Source organism: Amphiura filiformis, chromosome 3 (genome assembly GCF_039555335.1).
Source record: "Amphiura filiformis chromosome 3, Afil_fr2py, whole genome shotgun sequence".
NCBI lineage: Eukaryota > Metazoa > Echinodermata > Ophiuroidea > Amphilepidida > Amphiuridae > Amphiura > Amphiura filiformis.
The window spans coordinates 63,912,936-63,931,554 of record NC_092630.1 but is presented as its reverse complement, the minus strand read 5'-3'; the positions used below and the strand labels follow the sequence as shown (position 1 = coordinate 63,931,554).

The window sequence follows — 18,619 nt, the reverse complement described above, 5'->3', positions numbered from 1 at the left end:
GACTGTTTGCATTTCCTCTTGTTGTAACACATTGTTTTTTATAGGGGGCCAGGACCCGCAGTCTTGTTTCCGTCTCTGGATAACGGAGCAATACATGTGCCTAAGGCGACTTTGGCATCAGTTATGATAGCCCTACCCCATTGTCAATAAATATGCGTAACCCAGTCCTATTTTTATTTTGTGCACATGTTTGATTGTTTATAGACTGTCAATGAAAGGCCCTTCAAATATCGCTTGCTTGCTGAGAGCTGCTAAGTAGACGATTGCACAAACCGGAAAATGTTTTAAATGTCGGGTTAAAGGTCATGAAAACGTTTTTGAAATGCTTTATATGAAAAAAAACACTACAACATTTTAGAATCGCTGTCATAATGTTATTGTAAAATATATTTTGCAAATATATTTTCCAACATTATGTTAGAATGTTTTGCATCAAATTTTTCAAAAATGTTTTTGGAATGTTATTAAAACATTTTTCTACCCTTTATATAACCCAATAAAAAAATGTTGGTGTTTGCTGGGTTGGCGGTGTTTAATTCCCTCACCAATGACAAACTAAGTGGGACTGCCATCCATATTTTTCGACATGTGCAGCCAATCTTAACCAAATTCTGGGCTTCAAGCAAAAACTAGCTTAACATTTGGGTTACTCATACAGATTAAAAAACCTTCCCACTAAACAAGCAGATTCTTTAAATACTCAAATCGATGTAAAGTGAGTTTGGAATTTACCATTAGGCGACGAAAAAAGAAAACCCTGTTCTACGGGCTCGATTGACCCAGATTTTGAACAAATTGGGAAAAATTTGTCTTGTGCAAATGAATGCTGACCCAAATTTTGGAAATTTCAGGAACAATTTTTTTTGTATTTTCTCAAATTGCAAATTATTTACAGATTGTGGTTATTGTTTGGGTCACTTCAAAAAAAAAATTGAATACAGGCCGACCGACCGACCCTACTTGAAAGGTCTGTCCGCCCGTAGAACAGGGTTTCTTTTTTTTCGTCGCCTTAACAAGAGATTTACCAATAACATAACATTACTTTATGTTAACCATTCTCATGAAACTATTAAAATGTAGGAACATGTTAAAATGAGGCCAATTTGTTTTGTAGCAGATTCAACCCATCATGGGACATTTTTACAAAAGGGTGTTAACTGAGGAATTTAATTTGAGGTTTTAGGATTTTTGCTTCAATTGAGAAATTTGCAAAAAGGTAGAATTGTAATTTTTTTGAACAGGTGATTGTACATGTAGCCCAATGTTGAATTTCAAAGTTTAAGAAATCCTTAAATTGAAACTGCTTCATTTTCAAATCACACAAATGAGGAACAATATAGCAATGCAGATATCATAACAAAATATTTTATTTACAACTGCAATAAAACTGATTAACATGTAATTCTAGCTACTGTTACATAATATAATACTGAAGTGAAACAATCTTGCATAGGCTATATAAACATTTAGATTGCTCCGAAGTGGGTAAGTGCAATAGTTGCCCTGTGAACATTTGGCAATTTACCACACAGTATATTGTACTCATCTGCACATGGTACATGTAGCTACACATGACAGCTATTGCACTTACCCACTTCTGGCTCTGAGCAGTCAATTTGTGACACATTCACTTTCAAGCAAAATGGGTCGTTTTGGGCAACATCAACTTTGATTCTTTGGTGATAACTCCATTGGAATGGGATAGGAACAAAATGTCTCATGTTGCTTGATGTCACATCTAATCCACATTATATCAGTACTGCTTAGATGATCAAAATATAAAAAGAATACATAATACATACAAGTGTATTTTCATAAACAATGAATACAATCATAATTGATTGGTTAGATTAGAAGTCATTCCAGTGTCAAAATTAGGGTCACTGATCCTCTTAGTCCACAAAAAAATTTGTCTCAGCTTCCTTTGGCCAAAAAAACCCAAGTGCTATGTTTTTCCCGACAATTAAAAAAAAAATATATGAAAAAAACATGTAAATTTTAAAACCTATTGGAGCTGGTAGCAGAGACAAACTTTTTGTTTTTTTTTTTAGTGATTTATAAAGCATGATTATGTTCACCTTGTCTGCGACTTAACAGTTCAATATGTAATACAGGTGTAAATTTGTGTTTACATGAACATTTATAAAAGCTCACATCTGCTACTCAATATTCAAAAAGCACTTGTCGTTTGTGCATCGCTCAAATGTGTATGTCACTTGATATCAATCCAGGACAAAATGGATCTCACCTATTACATGCTGATTAAAGGTAAGCTTCAGCATTCAAGTAAAGTCCCACCTTTGCAAGTATAGTAATCACTTGCAGCTGGACTGGCAAACATGGCAATGTAATACTATAGGACCAGCGACATAGTTAGGGGTTGTGGCGCCCGGGGTCAAGGATACAGAATGGTGCCCCCTCTCAACTCCTGAAGATTTGCACAAATACTACTAATTTGGTTATAATCAAGTTGAATTTCGGTGATTTTTCAAATGATGTTGGCGCTTGTGAAGCGCATTGAAGGGATGCAGAATCGATCCCTATACCCAGGGCACATGCTCTCCCTTTCTCCTTAGCTACACCACTGTACTATGAACTGTGATTTCTCAAGATTGTAGAAATTTGCTGAACCAAAACTGAACTATTTATTAATCCACGGCATAAGTTTAATGCTTGTGTGCTTATTGAGGAACTAATGGTACTTTTACAAAATAATGGGTACTTTTCAAAAAATTTGGCACCCTTAGAAGTTAGTAAAATAACAAAAACAAACGAACATAATTCAGACAAATTAGTTTGCAACTTTCTGGAATCAGAATTTGGAAAATAAGAACTGGCAAGTGTTTCTAATAGAGCCAAGTCCTAAAAGTGATCATCCTACTTAATTGAAACTGGGTGGTTATCAAATCACTGTATCTCCATTCACTTTTCAATAAATGCAAGTGTAAATCATTTTCAATCAATCCTTTAAAGACTAAAGAGTAAGAACAAGTAATACAAAATAAGTGCCAATTACACCCCAAAAGAGTTGTAATTGTCTGTGTCACTGTAATAACTACAAATATAGGGTCCACAACTTAAGTTCCCCTCATAAATACTTTTCAAATTAAGTCTAAAATATTTGACGAAATGCAAACGTGTAAAAAGATATGTGTATTCTTATTATTTGTTTTACACAAGTCATATGGACCAAATTATAGCATCACACATCATTACATTCAGTCACAATGGTTCATTACATAAAAAGAGACCATTTTAAACAGTGTTAAAAGTTGTAATCTGAGTTCATAGGAATCGACTCTCAAACAATACAATAGACCAGGCCTATTTATGTGTTTGTTAAAAAGAAAACCTGACTGTTATGGACTTGGGTGCAACTCTTAAAATGACCTCTTTTCGTACACAATTAACCATTCTGACTGAACATAATGATGTGTGACGTTATAAATTGGTCCACAGTGGTTAAGCAAATAGGACTATACATATCTTTTTACATGTTTACATTTCATTATTTTTTTTCGATTTATTTTAAAAAGTATCAGGGGGAACTTAGTTGTGGACCCTATAGATGCCATTGTGAAATGTGCATCATACACATAACATGCTCTCGCTTATTGTCCTTTCAACTGCTGAACAGAGAGAATTTACTAAGTTTCACATGAGAAAACCATCAACTGGATTTGAATGGCAATTGAAGCTCTATTTATATAAATATAACAATGTTTCTCAAAACAATATCAATGTACTGTACAGGAGCATGGCAACAGTTACATGCTCCCATGTTTTGTGGGAGAATGAATGGGGTTACATTGTTTTGCCAGATATAGTAAATATGAAACATACTCGTATATATGTTCTAGCTGGCTTCCTATATATGCTGCCGATGCCATACTTGTATGGTCTCAAGATATTATTTCAAAACTGTAACACATATCATCACCTCAAAATATTGATGGATCTTTAGTAAAGAGCAATATACCACTGCAATAAAAATAAAACTTTTGCTATCAATTTCTCTCCATGCTTATCATATATACCAGCTGAGTTGTGATAGATGTATGTTCATAGTTTTGTCCAATCAATGGGCTTTTTTCCAACACTCTTCAGAAATGTGTTGGCTTTTGAGAAGTGTCCACATCCAAAGAATCCCCTGTGAGCAGATAACGGTGATGGATGGACGGCCTTTAGCACATGGTGCCTCTTCTGTAAGAAAAGAATGAACAAGTGCACAAACATGATATCTAATGTCTACCTTTATTTCAATGTTAAAGATATGATTATATACTACAAATTGAAAGGCTACATGGAAGTCCAGACAAGAGAATAAAAGGTTTGCTTGTATTGTGTATTTAATTACGTGATTGCAATAGCCGTAATTGCATATTGCTTGCATTGGTACATGTAAGACAGAGATGCCACTTGGTGTTGTCAAAATTTCCTGAAAAACATGGAAAAATCCTGAAAATGTACTTTTCCCTATCCTTTTGCACAGGAAGGGGTAGAGCAAAAATTTCCTGAAATTGGTAAATTTTCTTTCCTGAAATCAGGAAATTTCCTGAAAAGTGGCATCTCTGGTAAGTCCACAGGTTTGCATCCAGAAGTGAAGAAAGCTGGTGGAACGTAAATGTGAGAATAAATTGCATGGAAGAAGTTTAAATAAAGAAAAGGGAGTAAAAAAGGAGATATGAACAAAGAAAGAAGTGAGAGAGGAAAAAAAGAGAAAACAAAGAGACATAGGGCCAGTGTTGCCAAAACTTTTCAGTGGCAAGGCCGCGTATTGACTCGATCAGGCCGCGGTAAAGGATTTTCAAGTAGCCCAATTTTGAAGCTTTAAAAAAAAGCACCCAATACCGGATATTTGGGCGGATTTATCCGAATTTAGAACGCAAATTACCCAATTGGGCGGAAAAGCACTTGACTTCAGGTACTTAATGGGAAGATACTGACCGATCAATATCAAATTGATAAATGGTCACAAAACCCATTGTATTGCATTTTGGAGCTTCAGTCTTCAGAGACTCAAAACCTTTAAAAATCGGCTAAATTCAAAGGAAAATAAGTTAAATTAGTGTCACGGCCTGACACTGGCAAAAGTAGTCAAATTTTAGGCAAGTAGCCGCATGTGTTTTTCAATAGCGGCAAGTGATTGCCCCCCTTGCAATGAAAATGCCCCCTTGCTATTGCAAAGACTGCTGCTTCTGAAATTCTATCGAGCTTGTTCAGTTAGCCAGGACTCTTCACTATCTTAATCTGTTTGTTTAATATAGTGGTGTGGTGGGTATGAATTTTAACAAAATTTAGATAAGTTTAGATTTGACCCCTGTGTTGACCTATGATTGACCCCTACACTCATATCCACAACCACATTATTGGCAAACGATCAAATTATGATAGCTGAAGACCCTGGCTAACAAAAACAGCATGGTGAATGAAAATCTCTAAGGCTGAGGGTTTTGATTATTGGCACATGCTCTAATAAACAATATGTGACACAATCTGGTCCATGGGGGCCAAAGGCGGCAAATTTGAAATTGAGATAAAGGCAAAAAGAACCTCACAACTTTTGAACCAACTATGCTAGAACTTTGGTGTTTTCAGTATATGATAGCCTAATGTTACTACAAGGTAATAATTATAGTAACTCAATTTTCAAAAATGCCTCCTTTGGCATCCATGGAGCAGATTGTGTCACATATCATACAACCTTTTGTTGAATTAATTTTGGTTGCACTGGTGGCACTGTATTATCAAATTCCTGCCTAGCAAACTTACTGAGTTGATAACGCTTCCTTTCTTGTGTGCATAAGATCCCCACAGCATAAAAACAACATCATCAAGATGTTTGTTTATCCATGAGATAACAGCATCAGTGAATTTTTCCCAGCCTTGGTCTTTGTGTGAGTTGGCATTGTGGGCTCTTACAGTCAACACAGCATTAAGAAGTAACACACCTGTAATGAGAAGAGGCAGGGTTTAGCTTTATTGAATATGTGTACCTAAACACACAAATGTATACACACCCCAACACCTCCTTGTATCACCAAACTTTAAATGCACATCCTCAGAAACCAAAGGTTATTAACCCCAACCCACCAAAAAGCCACAGCAGCAATGAACTGCAAGTATCGCATCCTCATGCGAATGCACATAATTGTGCATGGAAAGCTTGGCTTACTGACCGATACAAGTTGTAAAGTTATAGCCTAGGCTTTCAACGAACACATTTCTCTAACTTTGTATTGTTTGTTTTGCTTGCCTCTCAATTCTTATGTTAGTATGTCACTTTCTGTCCTAAAATAAAACGGTCAAATCCTTTTTACAAACCGTCCAGTGCATATCAGAGTGCATATTAAATTTGCACAAGATCCGATGCAGGTTTGGCATTGTGAGCATACTACGTCAGAACTATACTTTAAAAGAATTTGGCATTTTATTTTTTATAATAATTACCTTGTTGTGCCCAGCCATTTAAGTCACCATGGCCTGGATGGATAAAATCTGCAATCTCATCATCTTGTTGCAACTCCTTGAACATATTCTGAAGACTGGAACAAAATAAAAAAAGTTATGTTATCTCTTCAGTGCTTTTGAAATATTATAGATTTTTTGTTCATGTATTTACATAATTATTAATATGTTGTTTGTATATGCACCAGATACACTAATCTTGGACCTGAAAATGTTCAGGTTTCCAAGAGTAGTGTATCTGGTATATATATATACAATATTATGTAAATACATGAACAAGAAATCAAATTATACAGAAGTATTTTGTAATTTTGTGCCATGTGTGTAATTTTAAAAATCTCTGCAGCTAATCAATATGCAATATCTAATGCAACAGTTTTCTTTCTATACCGTCATTGGTAGTGATAAATCTCTCAATATTGCATCCAACATAACTATCAATCAAACTCTCTGTGGCCCGTGATTGGTTAGTAACAAGGAATAAGGGTATTCATCTGGTGCCTTCATCAGAGAAAGGGAATCGCAGCAAATAAGGTACACATACACATGTTTAAAGACACTGCATTCTTGCTGTCTTGCCAAGATGAAAAATAGTACAGCAACAATTTGTTGATGTGAATTTTGACTTTTTTTTGTGAAAAAAAATCACCACTATTTAAAATAAAGTGTTTTAAAGTTATTTTCTGTGATCTTGCTGTAACTTTTAATTAATCAATTTCACAATGATAAAAAAACCCTGTGTGCAGTATCAGATTGAGATAGCAAAAATTGCAGGGAAATTTTAATTGATATTTCTTGCCGTTATCTAAAATTGTTAAATTATATCGTACCAAAATCAACAATTGATAGGACTTAGAAAGATCCTTACCTTGGAGGTGGTTTCACACCCTTGACTACACTAAAACATAAACCTATAATGTCAACAAAAAAAGAAAGAAAAAAGAAAAAAAGAAAACCACTATTATTTTCTCTCAATAACTTGTGACAGGTATCCTATTATCTAACTTTGCGTTGGTGTTTTTCAAATTATGATGATTCCTGGGGTGGCATGGCACTCCCTTATATTAGAAGGATATAATATGATAGCAAACAAGACACCCAGGTTACGACCCGTGAGCTGCATTCAATCCTAATTCATGGTTGAATTTCTAGTCTGTAGCGTATCCGTTCACATTTTTTCCTTTCTTTCTGTTCACTTCTTAGTGTCTGCCCTCTATAAATTAAACATATACTTCCTGTCCATCACCAACCCAGTTTCATTCAGCGCATTAAAATGATGCTGTGTTCATTAAGAACCACCAGTTCAGGCTCTACAATTCCTTCTTAGCTCTGATCCATTCTTTAGATATAATATTGGCACCACATGCCCCTACAAAATGTACATATACCATTTTCAAAGTGAGTGTCCCCCCTGATGATTTACAAACTTTTATACATAAAATAACAAAACAAATAAAGTAACAATTATTGAATGTGAAATAGTTTCTTTTGATTGCAATAACACATACCATGTGCTTGTCCAGGTCCATGATATGGGTCTTGACCAAGGATTACAACTTTGACCTGTAGGTAGAAAATCAATCAATCAATCAATCAAATTTATGTACATCAAAAATAAAACATACAAATAACAAACATGATAAAAAACGATGGAGGAGACACAACTAGAAGCAAAAGCCTGTAAAATGTTGTGTCCCCTGAAACACTTAAAAGGAGGGCCTAAATATATAAACACAAAATGAAAAAATACAATACACCAAGCCTGAAGGGAAAAAAGAAAATACACTTGATTTCTCACCTCACACCTGGCACACTCCACCACAAAAATGTCATAGGCATGTAATAAAACGGTATTCAGTATACACATAAAATTAAATGTATAATAAATTTATTTATATCAAATTCAGTGGTATTAACCAAATGTTACCATATCAATGAATAAACATAATTCTACTTGTAAATATCAAAAATAGATTTCAAGTTTGACTTAAAATGACCTAAGTTTGCTGAATGCTGACATTTTAACATTTTTTGGTAATGCATTCCAAACTTTTGGTCCAACCGTTAAGATACCATACATGTAGGTATGTTATAATCATTCCTATTCTGTGTATTATAATTATAATTTTCTTTGTGAGTCAAAGAACATGCTGACAATTGGAATATTTCATCCAGATGAAAATAATGCTCAGTGAAAAAGGTTAATGTACTCAAGGGCTTAGTCAGCAACCTGTTCATCAATCATTTGGACGGAAGATTGCAAACTGGGATGGCCTGGAAATGCCTAAACCATCCATAACCTGGCTGTCTGATAAGGCAATTTCTATTTGAGAATGCCTGGTATACATGCATAAAGGGAGAGTGGAGCGATTATTGAATAGGGTGTAACTCTACTAGTCTTTATTACAAGACTGCCCTACCCCAACCCTAAACTCCGTAAACAAGGAATGGACTTGACTCAAGTTTAGCAAGTTGCACCCTATTCGGTAATTGTACCAGGAGAGTTAATAGTCTAGTGCTTTGGGTGGACTATCTGTCTATCGCAGCCTATTGTAGATGGTTGCGGGTTTGCTTGTTCTGTGTCTGCACTGTTGCCACATTTTATATCTGTGATTGCACTGGCAATGGTTAATTTTCTTTGTCTTTAGTCAAATACTCAGATTTATAGCATGGGTGGGTAAAACTGTTCTTTTTTTTTCAATTGCACCAAATAAATTGTAGTACTTTTTCTCAATTCCCAGGGACAAACATCAAAAATCAAGGAGGGGGAAAAACTCTTGTTCAAAAATGTGGATGAGTACCAGGTGTTTGTGTGTGTATGAGGCAAAAATCACCTAAAGTTGGCTAGATATAAGGGACCCATCCCTCATTGCCAAGTAAAGCTCCGGTATCGTAACTTACGTCATGAATGTCACACTGTTGGGTCCATGTGAACACTTGATGTTCAGGTGGGTAAATGGTTCCCTTGCTCCTTTCCTTTGAAACAAAGTCTTGCAGCTGGATGAAAAGATACAAATATTTGCATAATTATGTTATATATAACGACAAAACATCTTGATTTACGTAGAAATGATATTGTACCATTCAAAACAGAATACCGACTCAGACTGCAATTCATTTTGATCATTTATCTTATATTACCGTACTTGAAAATGTGAAAAGTTGCATTGCATCTTTGACATTTTTATCAGTACATTTCAGGTAGGAAATTTTGTACAGCACAAGTAGAAATGAATGGTAAATAACATAATAACAAATAATAAGAACATCCCTCGCCGATTTTGGAAAAAGTCCGCACGATATACATGTTACTTTATTTACTTGGCCTAAGGCGCGTGAAAGTCGATTCCGAGTTTATCGTCCCCCGCCCGCGTCACTTTTTGGACACCAAAAACACCCGCGTCAAATTTTCAAAAATGCCAAAATAATTAATTATTTTCAAAGTATCAGTGTTTTCACCAGTTTTAGCAATTGGAAACATAGCTTTTTGTTTGTTAAACATATAAATTTATAACTTGGAACCAAAACCAGGCTCTTTTCTAACTTTTCTAGTATAAAAACATGTTTATAAATAACATGTATGAGTGTGGCTTTAAATCAACACACACTTTAGATCAATAATGAAATCTGATGAAATAATGAAAAATGAAAAATGAGAAAGTCACCTCACCAACCTGGGAAAAAAAAGGAACGATAAACTCGGAATTGACTTTCATGGGCCTAATCACGCATAACTTGACAAGTACACAAAATCAGAATCAACTGAAATTTTGGGAATTAGCTTTTTTTGTGGATATCTACTGAAAAAACTCATAAAAAGAGTATGCTAGGGTCACAATACACCTTTTTAGAAGGACAAAGAAAAAGAACAAAATCTTACTTTCTTGAAATACTCCTTGTTGAATTCTGGTTCCAGAGCTTTTGCCCATGAAGCACCAAAGCCTGGTGGAGCCTTCTGAAGAATCTCATTGTTTTCAGCTTCTTTATTGCTTCAGCTCTTTTGCTTTCCATGCGCTCTTTCTGCTCAGGTGAGAGCTTTCCAGAGCTTGGAATTTCATCTACTTTTACTTTCTTTTTTTCTGTTTACTGAAAAGAAGACCAAAACAGCTGTAATTAAAAATGGATGCTCAGTACTTTGTTGTGTGGGCTAGTGATGGGGACGTTCTATGTACACTAACTATATTACCAGGTCAAGAAACAATTAAAATTATGGACCCAGTTTTTTTTTCCGCTAGGGCACTCAAGAATCTATAAAGTGGGGTGGGGGGCATATAAATTTGTTAGCAACTAGTAGTACTTGTGGTCACCTATCTTTTGCGATTGGTAAATAGCAACATTTGTGGCGGTTTGTAAATGGGGCCATTGACAAATTGAGATACAAAGAGCAGAGGTTGGACTGAGATTTACACAAGACTAATACAGAGATAAACGATTTGACTTTTGTTCTGCTCTAAACATGGTAACGCATTATTATGCAAGTGTTACAGTCAGTCATGTGCACGGTCGCTAATGACCTCAATCGGCTCGTTGTGAAATGAGTATCTCGACAAATCTCATGGTTTCTCGCTCGCAATCTGTGTACAATCTAAAATATCCTCTTTACCTTAAGGAAGTTAATTCCCAGTTTCCCGACCAAGTCCCGGAAAATAGCCAGTTAAATAATTAAATATTTCCAAATATTTCATTACTTGATATTTTATTATATCAAGTTTAAGAGAAACAAAAACTAATTGAAACTATTCCTTATCAAGAAAAACCTTTCTATGGATATAGGGGGTATATTATTATTAAATGCACTCAACTGACACCATGATATCGTTCTTGGCTTGTGTTGCACAGTCTACATTTGTAACTTTACCTGATCAACAGCATCATCCCTCACTTTTTCCTATTAAAATGGAGATTTTGGTATCAGAAAAAGCGAATATTTTTTTCATGAAATTTTAGACCTAAAATATATTCTGTTTAGATGTTATAAACGAAAAAGTGACAGCCTCATCCCCAGTGGTATACCACACATACCGTTCTATGGGCCGTTGCGAAACACATTTTTACTTCTAACATCAAAACGGCTAGTGCAATTTTACATCAAAACTCTTACTCTTACGAAGATACTCATCAACGCCACAGGTGGGGCACAGTGTCAACACCCTGTTCCTGTATTATAAATATTTTTTCCATACAGCTCAATACTCCGTTGAAATCAATATTATATTATTGACATAGATAAAGAAAGTTTACATATGCATTGTGTTATAGGACATGCACCTGAAATGGCTAAACGCGTTCCTTTATACCTATAAAGGATAATTGTCATTCTCAAAATTAAATATATCTCAATTTTTACGTTGGATTTCAAATTTTTTACATTAAAAATGCAGTAAAAGATATCCACAGCAAGCTGCAAGGCCTCGCTAATTAGTGTACTGCTTTTCGAGTGAGTGTACTGGAAACAAAATAGTCCCAAACAGAAATGTTTGGTAGACTCATAACCGGTGCGATCTTACCTTTCCGATGTTGATTAAGATACTTCTTGCATCGATCCCGAGATGCGGAAAAAAACCAATAGTCATTTTGTCCCACATAAATGAATAAATAACAAAACCCCGATCCCCGGTGGACTCACCCAAAAGGTGACGTCACACCATATGATCGCCCTTATCCGACTTGGGATCCCCTACTCGGACCAAACTTGTAGGGGGTGGCGGGGTCGGGATAATCAACATCGGAAAGGTAAGATCGCACCGGTTATGAGTCTACCAAACATTTCTGTTTGGGACTAGACTCAGTACACCGGTCGATCTTACCGCTTCCGATGTTGATTAAGATACTTCTTGCATCAACATCTGAAAGATCGATCTAGCAAGTAACCGACGGATGGAGGTACAAGATTGGTCAGCATCTGATCAGGGATCGGGAGCGGTAACGATGGTTTTCGCGAGGTCAGAAAATATTTTCCCCAACGGTCGGGAAACAAAAAGACCACGCGATCACAGACATAAACCTCCTTACTTAATAAGTTTGGTGGTTAAGAATAGCGACACTGGTTCTTACCATGCTGAGTATTCTGTATAGTCTGAAAACCTGGTACCCGTACACCACCGTATTATGATCGCCCGAACAATGTCCCGGTAAACCTCCGCCCGTCTCTGATTACTAACGTAAACGGAAGTATCGTAGAGAAGGGCGAAGGTGGCTTCCGGGACACCGCCTGCTAGATCTCCTCAAGGGACAACCGAACGGTATACCCAAGATGATGAGATAGCTCGTGTCGAGTGGGTCGTGGGACGCAAAACCTTCGCGATCCCCGGACCCCACCAACACCTGGACCAGCCATTGCGACAGCGGCTGGACCGAAAACTCTGTAAGGGTGATGAATGCGGTCGTGAGTCCTCGCAAGGCTTGTGTTCGGAAGAAATAGTGCTGCAGCGCCTTATCGGACACCCCAGCCTATCTTTGGCTTCAGCCGAACCTTGCCCAACCCTGGGGATTGGAGAGGGGCGAATGTCGGTATGCACCGCGCCCGTTAAGTCACGAGAACAGAGCGCCGAAACAGTGTCGCTCCAGTGTTTGTGAACACGGAAGCTAACCTCGAGACCGTGTGCAACTCAGCACCGCCGTCCCGAAGCCAACGCCAAACCGGAAAGCCATCTTGAGAGTTACGTATTTAAGCGTCGCTTTTGACGGAAGGTCAAAAGGGGTGACCCTTAAAGTAATCTAAGACTGTGTTGGGATCCCTTAGGAGGATCACTTTCCTTTTTGGTAGACACTGTTGAACATACCGTCGGCGTGAGACTAATAAGGTAACCATCGGCTATGATAGTCGACCCGTCTCGAAACCTCGGTGAATGGAGAGGACAGCTGACTTATAGCTGGCCCCAGTGGCCCGCTGAAGTCTTGCTTGGAACTTTTCTGTCAGAAACTCCGGAACTAGCAGCACAGAGGCTCTAGCGGGAGAGCTATTTGTCTCATTGCACCAAGCGTAGTGTGGAGCCAGACTCTGGCTATACGTACGGAGGGTAGACTTCCGTCTAGCCCCGGCGATGAGAAAAACAGCTTCTGATGAAAAGTATCCCTCCGCTGCGTGTTCCCTGGTAAGGGCCATGCAGCTAACTGCAGGTGCTCTAGTGATAGACTGGGTACCTCCGCTCCGGGCATCCGGAGTAGATCTGGTACCTCGGGGAGTGCCAGCGGCCTTGCCGCTAGCAGAATGACAATGCAGTCTTCCCACCCGATCTTGGCCACCACCCTCATGAGTAGTGAGATCGGAGGGACTGCATAAGCTGTCATCCTCCCCAGTCTATGGACAGAGCGTCCACGGTGAATGCTTGGGGTCCGCGACCCTTGAGCAGTACACCGGCAGTGGATGATTGCGATGAGATGCGAACAGATCTTTCGAGGGGAGGTACATCCCCTTGAAGATCGTCTGAGCGACCTGCGGAGGAAGGGACCATTCTGCTGGTCCCGACACCCTTCCTCGTGCCAGATTGTGCGCGAGGATGCTGGTGACGCCCGCGATGTGTATCGCTCTCATCGTAATCTGCCTGAACTTGCACCACCCTATCAGGTGTCGTGCATGCAGGCTCAATCGTGGTGGCCCGGAGTCCCCTTGTCTGTTGGGGTAGGCTACCACGGTTGTGTTATCCGTCAGGACAACGGTATGTGATTCCACGATCACCTCCTCGTAAGCGAGGGAGGTTGATGTGAAACTCTGTCTCTATGGCCCCCATAGGCCCGAGACGGAGTCTCCGTGGATGTGGACCCCCAGCCCCGTTTTGGCGCTTATGGTCGTCAGTGCGTGACATACCGGGGTGCAGGAAACCTGACACCCTGGGTCAAATTGGGCTGATGGGTCCACCACCAGAGTTCTCTCGCGCGATCTCCGACAACGGAACCGCGAGGGATATTGGTGACGACTGGGCCTGCAAGCAGGCTAGAAGGTGTAGTTGGGTAAGCCTAACGTAGAAACGGCAGTACAGTACGAGGTCTACCATACTGGCCATTAGGCCTACCACCTTCATCCATGCCACAGCGGGTTTTGCCCGAGACTCGGCCAAGAGTCAGGCACACCGCACCATGTTAAATCACCCGCTTTCGGGTGAGAGCACCATGAACCCCTCCGTGAGGGTGATCTGGGCCACTACAAATAGTGGTGTCTGCGTCGGGACCATGCTGGACTTTTTTGAGCTGATCAAAAAATCCACGGACCCGCACCCTACGGACTATCAACCCCATGAGACCCGTAGTCTTCAGTGGAGTGCGTCCGTATATGAGCCAAACGTCCAGGTAGCAACTGATGTTGACACCCCTGTGCTTCAGGCGCTGCCACCGCTCTGACCAAGAGTGTTAAACACCCTGGGAGAGATGGACAGGCGGGATGGCCGGTATCAAAACTGGTAATTTTGATCCTGTACCTAGAAGCGCAGATGCCTCCGATCTTGAGAGGCGATTGGCATATGCAGATAGGCGTCCGAGAGATCTAGCGATGCTGTTCCCATGCCCCTGATGGGGCAGGCTAGCACCGAGGCGAGAGTCCCCATTCTGAACCTCTTGGGCCTGAAGAACGTGTTCAACAGCCTGCGGTTTCGGATGGGGCTCCCGTCGCCGGTCTTCCTTGGAGCCAATGGCTCCAAGATCACCCGTAGAACGGGGGTAGACCGGGACAATCGCCCGCTTCGTGAGAAGCTGTGTGATCCCCTGTCAGTAGTGCCCGACGCTGGGGGCCGCCTCTGACGGCACTACTGTGGACCTCTGAAATGTGCAGGCGAATGTGGGGAGACTGGGTTGCCAGTCCGTAACCCCCACTCACCACTGACCATACCCAGGCGCTCAAAGAGATGGTTTCCCACCTCTGGGTGAAAGCCATAAGCGGTCGCCCACTGGGAGATCCCCTGTGGAAAAACCGCTGAGCCCCCAGGAATGCTCTGCCTAGCTTCCCTTGGAAGAGCGCTTGCTCTTCTTCGGGGCTTGCCAGCTGTTCCTGTGCTACCCTTGCGCCTCCCAGAAATGGGTGCTGCCGAGGTAGTGGGCTCGGGTACTGTTGGTGGTGCACGGCCTGCTGAAGTCGGAGCTCCTACCCATGGTAAGGGCAGTTTCCGACCTCTTCAGAGTGCTCCCGTTGGTAGCTTCTTTGCACGGTCCTCCAACGTAGCGCAGAAGCATCCAAAGAGAAAAAGGACCCTGCCTTTCCATCGCGTTGAGCGATTGGAGTGGCAGGCCCCTCCCCCCGGCGCTGAGTGGACACCCTATGGGCTAGGCCCATGGAGCTCCCGTTGAGGCTAGCTGTTAGCACCGCTAATAGGCTCACCCCGCGGAAGAGCTCAGATGTTGTCTGAGCGTGATACGCTTGACGACATCTGGGTCCCTCTCGGATCCCCTCAGGTAGGTCCCGTGGTCCTCCCGCGTTACGCGCAGAGGAAGCGTGCAAGCACGCGGCGTCATAGCTCTACTGAGCTCGACAGCCCTACGATATCTACCCGTGAGGTTTGCCGGGAATGAGAGTGCAGGCGTCCCCTGTGAGGAAGCAGCAGCTGAGCATCCTACTGAAAGGATCCCTGGTCCTCCTCCATGGACTCCCCCTTAGTGGGTGTCCGGAGGAAGATCAGTGCTGTTGCTCCCCTCGCGGGGCAGCGGGGGCAGGCGATTGTAGTGATGTCACTACCGGACTCAGCTTCCGACTCCTTTCCTCGCCCACAGTATCCGTATCATGCTCCGATGATGGCGGTAACTGAGGACGGCATCTGAAAGCGGGTAAGAAGGCATAACCACTGTGTGGCTCGCCGACTACCTGCCAGCAGAAGAGGGAGTACTCCGCAAGACCCTGAGGTATCCGCCATGGCACCACTGGGTCCGCATGCTCTCGCAGCCGTCGTCCTAGCGCTAGCAGCACGGGCCTACCTGATCAAGATCTGGGTTAGCCCCATGCCGGCTGGCCTGGTCAACAGCTGATGTTGGTACTGCGTGGCCATCGCTAGGCGACACTTGCCACGGTGCTGGGCCGTGGAAGAAACACCCTGCGGCGGGTACCACGGGCATACCCAGCCGGCAGCTGACCCTGAAAGGATCCGCCACCAGGGTAACCCCATGGTACTGCAGTACCAGCACCGCCTCCCCTTGTTGCCACAGAGACTGTGGCGACTAAAGCGAGTGCTGCGGTACCGGTGCGGTATCAGCGTGGGTACCCGTGAGGGTTCCCAACTGTGGACCGCTGTACCCTCGCCACACTGCGTTCCCTGTTTGGGGGATCAAGTTGTGTGCTGGCGTGGTACCGGCGCTGATACTAGCGTAGGTGCCCGTGAGGGCTCCGGCTGTGTACCACTGTACCCATGCCTCACTGCGTTCCCCGCAAGGGGATCAAGCCGTGTGTATGGGTACCGCGCTATACCGGCTGACCCGTGGCTAGAGGGAGCTTGCCTAGTACCACGGGTAGCTGAGCGTGCATACCCCCGATCAATCACCTCGCCACCTGAATAGGCAGCGTCAATCAATGGAGCTATGCCCTGTTGATTTGACAGTGATCGATCAAGAGAGGGTAATTGACCCATTGACGGTAATGGATCACCCACGCTCCGCTGGCTCTCGAGGACATAAGTGGGTTGTTGATCAGCTAGGCTGTTCAAGCTACTTACTGTACCCTCTAGAGCTTCGCCCAAGGTCGCTGTGTGTGGCGGACCACTCACGGCAGCTATGGGCGGGTGCATAGCGGCTACCACTGAAGTCAAGCCGTGGCTCGTCTTTGTAGCTGCCACCGAATGCACCTGGGTCGCTGTCCCGTGAGAGACTGCGAGCCCAACCCCTGAATAATCGCCAGCCAGTCCCTGTGGACAGCCAGCAGCTATTCTAGGGCCCAGGGTATCACTTTCGGCGGTCCCGCCATGGAACGCTGCCGTGTGACAACCCCAGTTGGTTCTGCTAAGACTACACCCACAGCGTTAGCCACGGTATCGTCTCTGCTGAACCCATGCATGCTAGGGTTCAACCCAGGCAAGCCCGGGTACCCTTGCATGCTGCCCGTCGCTAGCTACTACTGTGGCTGTTTGAGCCCGTGAGATATGCCTGCAACAGACGGGTGTCCTCCTGCTAAAAACCCGTGAGGATTTTCGCTGAGGGCTGGTATCCTCCTGCTACAAAACCCGCTAGGGTTTTCGCTGGTGGTTACCGCTCTGCTGCCTGCTACTTTGCTCCGACGTATAGTCAGTGCTTTCGCTGGCTGCTGAGCCTTTGGACGCGCTTAGCAGTCCCGAAGGAACCGCCTGCTTGTCCGGGGACCGGAGCCCCTTAAGCAGACCTGCCATGACCCATTGGGTCCCGCTCCGTCACCAGGGAAGGGCAAGCCCGACAGGGCCGAGGCGAGCGAGGAGAAAGGGAGGGGGCACTACCCCCCCCCCCCAACACGCGACTCAAGCCCAGTAAGCAAACCTGAGCACGGAGGCTGGTCGCTAACGTTAGTGGTAAAGTAAGGACTGGCTAACTTTATTACTAAAATGTCAGACGGGTCCCTACCAATCCCCACCGTATGAATATCTGATTAACTCGTCTTTATTGGACGGTAATGAAGACATAACGATAGAGTAATCACCCTAACATAGCAACAATAACCTACCGTACATGAAATACAATGTGTATGTACAAACATCTATTGTAACTTACAGGCTGCAATGGTTGTTTTACGTGGGAAACAAAATGAATGGCGTCAACGAGCGGCCATTTTGAATTGCTCGTGTGTCCCGTATACAAACGGAGGCACGAAATGTAGCTAAGTTTTGGATCGTTTTTTGTCACTTTTTCGCCAGAAAATGCCGTCAAAACTATCCTCAGCCGAACAATACCGGTTTGGTTTTACCTAAGGTGTGAAACTACAACCGTATATCTCGCCTTGGTCGAGAAATTGATACACAGTGCTATGAACAATCGATAGGCACGTCTGTGTCAGTCGGAGACCAAGGAGGATAAGGGACGATCATATGGTGTGACGTCACCTTTTGGGTGAGTCCACCGGGGGATCGGGGGGTTTTTTTGTTATTTATTCATTTATGTGGGACAAAATGACTATTGGTTTTTCCGCATCTCGGGATCGATGCAAGAAGTATCTTAATCAACATCGGAAGCGGTAAGATCGACCGTGTACTGAGTCTACACTGGTTTTACCTGA

The 18,619-nt window shown here is 42.3% G+C and overlaps 1 protein-coding gene across 1 annotated transcript; it reads right to left on the bottom strand.

Moving 5' to 3' along the window:
• Window positions 1-1,351: 1,351 nt before the first annotated feature.
• Window positions 1,352-10,551, bottom strand: LOC140148939 (uracil-DNA glycosylase-like; the record flags this gene model as incomplete). Its single annotated transcript, XM_072171051.1, is given in 8 exon segments — window positions 1,352-4,203; window positions 5,773-5,951; window positions 6,451-6,545; window positions 7,337-7,379; window positions 7,977-8,031; window positions 9,370-9,465; window positions 10,349-10,435; window positions 10,438-10,551. Coding segments are annotated over 8 exon segments (810 nt in total), but the record flags the coding sequence as incomplete, so codon positions are not given.
• Between the last annotated feature and the right edge of the window lie 8,068 nt (window positions 10,552-18,619).